This window comes from Staurois parvus, unplaced genomic scaffold (genome assembly GCF_062004578.1).
Source record: "Staurois parvus isolate SC_StPar_1 unplaced genomic scaffold, SC_StPar_1.0 ptg001842l, whole genome shotgun sequence".
NCBI lineage: Eukaryota > Metazoa > Chordata > Amphibia > Anura > Ranidae > Staurois > Staurois parvus.
The window spans coordinates 381,711-390,625 of NW_028319638.1; the positions used below are offsets into that span (position 1 = coordinate 381,711).

The 8,915-nt window shown below is 44.2% G+C and overlaps 1 protein-coding gene across 1 annotated transcript; it reads left to right on the forward strand.

Annotated features, from left to right (window-relative positions):
• The first annotated feature begins 2,714 nt into the window (after positions 1-2,714).
• Positions 2,715-3,665, forward strand: LOC149434073 (olfactory receptor 1G1-like). The gene has a single exon (XM_089664165.1). The coding sequence runs from the start codon at positions 2,715-2,717 to the stop codon at positions 3,663-3,665; it is 951 nt and encodes a 316-aa protein (XP_089520291.1).
• Positions 3,666-8,915: the final 5,250 nt, after the last annotated feature.

The window sequence follows — 8,915 nt, forward strand, 5'->3', positions numbered from 1 at the left end:
CACTTTCATCCCTCTTCCAGTCCGGACACTTCCCCCCCTTCCAGTCCGGACACTTTCACCCCCTTCCAGTCCGGACACTTTCACCCCCTTCCAGTCCGGACACTTTCCCCCCCTTCCAGCCCGGACACTTTCATCCCTCTTCCAGTCCGGACACTTTCATCCCTCTTCCAGTCCTGACACTTCCCCCCCTTCCAGTCCGGACACTTTCACCCCCTTCCAGTCCGGACACTTTCCCCCCCTTCCAGCCCGGACATTTTCATCCCTCTTCCAGTCCGGACACCAAAGCTAAGGGTTTTAGCTCTTTACTGACTATCCACTGTGCAATCCAACAAAGTTTTAAAATGGCAACACTTATAAAATGGGGTCATTTGGAGGGGCGGGGGGTTGCACTATCCTGTCATTTCAGGACCTCCAAAACCGGAGTGAGGAAGTGACATGAGGAAATATGCCCTTTGAGAGCCTGAAGGTGGTCATTGGATTTTGGGGGCCTGTATGTGCAGAGGCTGCCAAAAAGTCTCTCACATGAGGTATACCCAAACTCGGTAGAAGTGGCAGAATGTGTTTTGAGGTGTTATTCCACATATACCCATGGCGTGCGTGAGTAATATACCATTTAAGTGCCAACTTTGTGTAGAAAAAATAAATAATTTTTCTGTCACTTTGTAAAACTTTGTTGCAAAAAGTAAAATATTCCATGGACTCAACATGCCTCTCAGCAAATTCCTCAGGGTGTCTACTTTTCCAAAAAGGGATCATTAGGGGGGATTTTGCACTTCCCTGGCACTTTAGGACCTCCAAAACTGTGATAGGCAGTCAGAAAGTAAAAGATGTGTAAATTCCAGTATTTATCCCATAGTCTGTAGACGCTATAAATTTCACACAAACCAATCAATACACACTTATTGGAATTTTATTTTTTACCAAAGACATTTAGCAGAATATATTTTGGCCTAAGCATACGACTACATTTGAGTTTATTGAATATTTTTAGAATGTAGAAAATATTGTTTTTTTGCGTTCTTTTTGGAGGCACTTCCACCAGTATCCTTTTTAGGCATGTTTGTTTGCACAGAAACACACACCGGCATGTTGCCTATCACATTTCTTGAGGTGCTAAAATTCCAAGAAAATAACAAAAAACCCAAATGACCCATTTTTGGGAAGTCGACACCAAGGAATTTGCATGTTGAGCCCATGGAAGATTTTATTTTTTGACACACATATTTGGATATTTTTTAACACAAAGTTGTCACTTAAATTATTTGCTTACATGGGAATATGTGGAATAACACCCCAAACACATTCTGGTCCAAACTGGACCAATGTAACTATGTAAACATATATACAGTATCATGCTGATTCTTCTGATGCGGCCTTCAAACTGTGCCTCCACAGGCCAGATTTCCCTCTCCATACCTAAGGCCAGCAGTTCTAATTATTTTTATAAAGACGCTTCCCTATGTCTCCACTTTAACAGCCTCATGCTGAGCATACGCAAATATGCGGCCTCTCAGTGGCTGGGCCTTGACACCAAGCAGCCACATATTTGTGTACAATTTGAAAACAAAGATGTGCTGAGAACGCACACCCTGCATGCTCCCAGCACGTGTCGGCGTCCCGTGGAAAGGTCCTGATCTTTCCTTGCAATCGGGATCTTTGCGATCATGTGACAGCCAATCATGGTGGTCACATGACCCTAAACCCGGGCCCGCCTCCCGCTCTCAGAAACCCCTTAAAGGTCTGGGAGGTGCTTGCACAAAGGGGTTAAGGCTTGTTGGTGCTGCCATCAAAAAATAGTGACACTGGCCACTTTTTAGCCACTCAAACCTAAGGGCTGAAGCATTAATGATTTTTAGGAAGACCCACCTGTGTCTTCTGTTCCTGTATTTTGGCCAGTTTGGCTACCAATCTGGGGTGACCCTGGACAGTTGTACCCAACCAAAGCTAAGGGTTCTAGCTCTTTACTGACTATCCACTGTGCAATCCAACAAAGTGTTAAAATGGCAACCCTTATAAAATGTAACTACAAAATGATGGAAGCTAAAAGAAAAGCCGTGTTCCTTTTGTAGTGTGTTAGGTCCCTCTGTCCACTAACCAAGAAGTAATAGAGGTGATAAAACTATAAAAATACTTACAGTGGATTTTAAATTCAAATGTTGAAGATTGTACTCAGTTATAGAAAAGGGGCTCTCAGGGGGTTATAAACTACATCTTAAGAGACCTTTAATGAGGCTTTCAGCTTTGTGTTCCTACAACACAACAGACTGTCCTGAGGGAATGCCGACATTTTATATAAGAATTAGTAATTATCTGATACAAATGTCTCCAGGTGAACCTGAGTATCATGTGCAGGCACAACATATATGTTTTCCTATTGATAAATCCTCAGACTGATCATTTGATGACTACTTTATGCTGATAAACTAAAAACAAAGATTAATACAAGGAATCTGCCAGAGATTACCTCTTGTGGGTCCATCAGACCATCCACTGACCACGAATACACTTTGTGTGCTCTTCCATCTGATCTCTCTGATGACTGCGGGACTGCCAACATCTTATATAAGAATACATCATTAGCTGCCAGAAATGTCGGCATGTAACCCTGAGTGTAATGTGTAGGCACTCCGTACAGGTTTGTCCTATTAATAAATCCTCAGATCTGTAATTTTATTACTGTTCTATAGTGATACATAAAACAGAGAGAAAGAAAAATGAATAATATGAGGAATCAGACAGAGATTACGTCTCTTACCCTCGTAGGTCTATCAGACCACCCACTGACCATGAATGCACTTTTTGGGCTTTTCCTTCTGATCTATCTGATGACTCTTATCACAAACCTTCTTATATTTTTCTTGGTCCTCACTGACCACCATCTGCACAACCCAATGTATTTTTTTCTTGCCAACTTGGCATTTCTGGACATGTCCTATTCATCAGTGACCGCACCGAGGATGCTCTATGACTTGGTCACAAAAATTCAATCAATATCCATTCCTGCTTGTATAGCCCAAGTCTTTTTCTATCTCTGCTTTGCTTGCTCAGAACTTTCCTTGCTCTCGGCTATGTCCTACGACCGCTACATTGCCATCTGCCGCCCCCTACATTACAAACTAATGATGTCTTGGAGGGTCTGTGCTCGTATGGCCTCCATGGTCTGGGTTGTAGGATGTTCTGTCTCTTTGCTCCATACTTTACTTTTGCTCAGGTTGTCCTTCTGCAGACCAGCTTCCATCCACAACTTCTTTTGTGACCTTCCTCATGTGATTCAAATTACATGTACTGACCCCTTCATAAACATGGTGGTCATATTCTTAACAGGTGCTACTTTTGGATTAGGAATCATTCTTATGACCTTTCTTCCATATGTCTATATTCTTAGTACCATCCTCAGAATCCGTAGCAAGACTGGAAAGAGGAAAGCGTTCTCCACCTGCACCTCACACCTCACCGTGGTCTTCATCTTTTATGGATCTTTAATTTTTATTTACTTTGTTCCATCTTCCACCAATATGGCCATTTTAAATAAACTGTCTACAGTCATATCTGCCCTCATTAACCCATTGCTGAATCCTCTGATCTACAGCCTGAGGAACAAAGATCTCATGGAGGCACTTCTGAGGTCTTATTATCACTTACAGTTGATCCGGGCATCATTCTGAAATTTAACACTTTTTGTATTCCTGGGACATTTCTAGTTGACTAAAAATGTTATTAATGTCTTTCATAAAATGTAAACAAGTCAGGGGCTCACAGTTGTACTTACCCTTTGCATGACCAGGGGTTCTTATAACCCAGAAACCAAATGTAGCAGTTTCGGTGCTGTCTGTGCCGCACTGGAAGTGACGTCATTACACCGCCCGCACCAGAAGTGACGTTCACGATGGTCCGTAAGTCAGCAGGGGATATCTTTTAGGTGATTGGGAGTTTCCCTCCCTAGAAGCGAGTGTTTTGAGGTGGATACTTGCAGGTTTGGGTGAAGATTTAACTAACTGATTCATTTGGTGGTCTGTGTTAGTGTCTTCATACCCTGATGGCTCACTTGTATCGTTGCCTTTGGATATTTGGTGGATGGTGCTACACCGGTACTTATTACATCTAAATATGACAGATGGGGGCAAATTAGGTGGGAATTGTGTGCAATGTGGTTATGCTCCCCGTTTCCTTATGGCGGATTTTTGTTTATTTTACAGCTTGCATCTCCTGATTCCATCTTGGGGGGGTTTAGGGCTGGTGGCATCATTGATCCCCATGTAGATCTGCTCCAACTTCAGGTAGGTTATATTGATTTAGTTATAAGTGAGGGTTTTTGTGGAAATATCACTTTATGTGGGCTAAAAATAATATTACCTACACACACTCACCGGCCACTTTATGAGGTCCACCTTGCTAGTCCCAGGTTGGACCCCCTTTTGCCTTCATTCTTGGTGGCATAGATTCTACAAGGTGTTGGGAACATTCCTCAGAGATTTTGCTCCATATTGACATGATAGCATCACGCAGTTGCTGCGGATTTGTCAGCTGCACATCCATGAACCATTGATACAAGGCAGGATGGATCCATGCTTCCATGTTGTTTACACCAAATTCTGGCCCTACCATCATCATCTTATTGCAGCTGAAATCCAGACTCATCAGACCCGGCAACGTTTCTCCAATCTTCTATTGTCCAATTTTGGTGAGCCTGCGCAAATTGTAGCCTCTGTTTCCTGTTCATAGCTGACAGGAGTGGAACCCGGTGTGGTCTTCTGCTGATAGGAGTGGCACCCTGTGTGGTCTTCTGCTGACAGGAGTGGCACCCTGTGTGGTCTTCTGCTGACAGGAGTGGCACCCTGTGTGGTCTTCTGCTGATAGGAGTGGCACCCTGTGTGGTCTTCTGCTGACAGGAGTGGCACCCTGTGTGGTCTTCTGCTGCTGTAGTCCTTCTACTTCAAGGTTGGACATGTTGGGAGATGGTATTCTGCATACCTTGGGTGTAACGAGGGGTTATCGGAGTTACTGTTGCCTTTCTATCATCTGGAACCAGTCTGCCCATTCTCCTCTGACCTCAACAAAACATTTTCCTCCACACAACTGCCGATCACTGGATATTTTCTCTTCTTCAGACCATTCTCTGATGGTTGTGCATGAAAATCCCAGTAGATCAGCAGTTTTTTATATGCCAATACCCATGCCACATTTAAAGTCACCTAAATCCCCTTTCTTCCCCATTCTGATGCTCGGTTTGAACTTCAGCAAGTCTTCTTCACCACATCTAGATGCCTTAATGCATTGAGTTGCTGCCATGTGATTGGCTGATTAGCAATTTGTGTTACCGAGCCATTGAACAAGCGGCTGGTGAGTGTATATAAGGGTTGCCAAAGTATCTCGGGCGGTTCTTTTTTAGCCATCATTATGTTTTTTCAGTTATCTGCATACCGTGGGGTTAATGTGGGACTTACTAAGTCCACTTGGTATAGTTCATACATGAAAGTGAGAGTGTTGATGGATTGTTGTTCAAACAAGGGGGCCTACTAATGTTATGGATATTATGTATTTCTTTATAGGGATTTATGGTGCCCATCTTCACTATCACTATCAGTGGGAGGAATAGTGTCCCATCATTGGTGTCAGTGGGAGGAATAGTGCCCCATCATTGGTATCAGTGGGAGGAATAGTGCCCCATCATTGGTGTCAGTGGGAGGAATAGTGCCCCATCATTGGTGTCAGTGGGAGGAATAGTGTCCCATCATTGGTGTCAGTGGGAGGAATAGTGCCCCATCATTGGTGTCAGTGGGAGGAATAGTGTCCCATCATTGGTATCAGTGGGAAGAATAGTGCCCCATCATTGGTATCAGTGGGAGGAATAGTGCCCCATCATTGGTGTCAGTGGGAGGAATAGTGTCCCATCATTGGTATCAGTGGGAGGAATAGTGCCCCATCATTGGTATCAGTGGGAGGAATAGTGCCCCATCATTGGTGTCAGTGGGAGGAATAGTGTCCCATCATTGGTGTCAGTGGGAGGAATAGTGCCCCATCATTGGTGTCAGTGGGAGGAATAGTGTCCCATCATTGGTATCAGTGGGAAGAATAGTGCCCCATCATTGGTATCAGTGGGAGGAATAGTGCCCCATCATTGGTGTCAGTGGGAGGATTAGTGCCCCATCATTGGTGTCAGTGGGAGGAATAGTGTCCCATCATTGGTATCAGTGGGAGGAATAGTACCCCATCATTGGTGTCAGTGGGAGGAATAGTGTCCCATCATTGGTGTCAGTGGGAGGAATAGTGCCCCATCATTGGTGTCAGTGGGAGGAATAGTGCCTCTTATTATTGGGAGAAATAGTACCCCAAGGGCCAGATAAAGGCTAGCAAAGGGCCATATCTGGCCCTTGGGCCGCAGTTTGAAGACCCCTGGTATATACCATTGGTAGTTATTAGTATTTATGTATTTTTCTTTACCTTCCACCTGCCAGGGGATCACTATGGTGTCCTTATGCTGCAGCGAATATTGTTTTTTACCTGACAAATGGTTGTGTGAGTTAATCCTTGTATATAACGATTGTACGTCATGTAAACATTAGTTTGTCTATATTGCTTATACAGTGAAGGAAATGTGTATTTGCTCCCCCCTGATGGTGAATGTTCGCCCCTCACACAGAAATGATCGGTCTAACAATGGAATGTTGGCCCCTCACACAGAAATGATCGGTCTAACAATGGAATGTTCGCCCCTCACACAGAAATGATCGGTCTAACAATGGAATGTTCGGTGTAACACTGAGAGACAGAATACAACAACAAATTCAGCAGAAATGCGTCTAACAAATGATGACGGATCTGCATGTTCATGAGGGAAAGAAGGATTTGATCCCCTATCATTCAGCAGGATTTCTGGCTCCCAGGTGTCTCTCATACAGGTAACAAGCTGAGATTAGAAGCAGTCTCTTAAAGGGAGTGCTGCTAATCTCATTGTGTTACCTGTATAAAAGACACCCGTCCACAGGAGCCATCAAACCATCAGATTCCAAACTCTCCACCATGGCAAAGACCAAAGAGCTGTCCAAGGATGTCAGGGACAAGATGGTAGACCTACACAAGGCTGGACTGGGCTACCAAACTATGGCCAAGCAGCTTGGTGAGAAGGTGACAACAGTTGGTGCAATCATTCACAAATGGAAGAAACACAAAACAAGTGTCAGTCTCCCTAGGTCTGGTGCACCATGCAAGATCTCCCCTCGTGGAGTGTCAATGATCATGAGAACAGTGAGGAATCATCCCAGAACTACACGTGAGGATCTTGTCAATGATCTCCAGGCAGCTGGGACCACAGTCACCAAGAAAACAATTGGTAACACACTACGCTGACAAGGACTGAAATCCTGCAGTGCCCGCAAAGTCCCTCTGCTCAAGAAAGCACATGTCCAGGCCCGTCTGAAGTCTGCCACTGAACATCTGAATGATGCAGAGGAGGACTGGTGGGAAGTGTTGTGGTCAGAGGAGACCAAAATCCAGCTCTTTGGCATCAACTCAACTCGCCGTGTTTGGAGGAGGAGGAATGCTGCCTATGACCCCAAGAACACCATCCCAACTGTGAAACATGGTGGTGGAAACATTCTGCTTTGGGGGTGTTTTTCTGCTAAGGGGACAGGACAACTGCACCGCATCAAAGGGATGATGGACGGGGCAATGTACCCTCAAATCTTGGGTGAGAACCTTCTTCCCTCAGCCAGGGCATTGAAAATGGGTGGTGGATGGGTGTTCCAGCATGACAATGACCCAAAACACACGGCCAAGGCAACAAAGGAGCAACTCAAGAAGAAGCACATTGAGGTCCTGGAGTGGCCTAGCCAGTCTCCAGACCTTAATCCGATTGAATATCTGTGGAGGAGCTGAAAGTTCAAGTTGCCAAACATCAGCCACCAAACCTTAATGACTTGGAGAGGATCTGCCAAGAGGAGTGGGCCAAAATCCCTCCTGAGATGTGTGCGAACCTGGGGGCCAACTTCAGGAAATGTCTGACCTCTGTGATTGCCAACAAGGGATTGGCCACCAAGTACTAAGTCATGTTTTGTGAAGGGGATCCAATCCTTCTTTCCCTCATGAACATGCAAATCAGTCATCATTTGTTAGACGCATTTCTGCTGAATTTGTTGTTGTATTCTGTCTCTCAGTGTTACAGCGAACATTCCATTGTTAGACCGATCATTTCTGTGTGAGGGGCGAACATTCCATTGTTAGACCGATCATTTCTGTGTGAGGGACGAACATTCCATTGTTAGACCGATCGTTTCTGTGTGAGGGGGAACATTCCATTGTTAGACCGATCATTTCTGTGTGAGGGGCAAACATTCCATTGTTAGACCGATCATTTCTGTGTGAGGGGAGAACATTCCATTGTTAGACCGATCATTTCTGTGTGAGGGGCAAACATTCCATTGTTAGACTGATCGTTTCTGTGTGAGGGGCGAACATTCAGCATCAGCAGGGGAGCAAATACACATTTCCTGCACTGTGTGTGTTTATCTTGTTTTGTAGAAGTTTCTGCTGTATCCATCTTTTCCCTGAAGAAGATTCCGATTGTGAATTGAAACTCGTTGAGGTTGTACAATTTTGGAGATAATTCTCCCGGTTACAGATGAAGCAGATTGCTTTGCCATTGATATGGATGTATATACCGCTTGGCTACATTATGTATGATATCTCTGTTACCTCTTTGAAGAAGCTAAGAATAAATACAACAAACTCTTAACTGTTGTGTTTCAATTATACAGTTGTGGCCAAAATTATTCAACCCCCACTGAAATTGAGTGTTTTGGCCAGTTTGACATTGCTTTTGATCATTCAGTCATCTTGCTTACATTTACATTAAAGAGGCACTTGTAGGTCAGACAAATATAACATAACAGTTATAATGAAATAACCACAAATGTCTT

Coding starts and splice junctions, on each gene's coding strand:
- LOC149434073 (XM_089664165.1), top strand. CDS start 2,715: ATGAATAATATGAGGAATCAGACAGAGATTACGTCTCTTACCCTCGTA.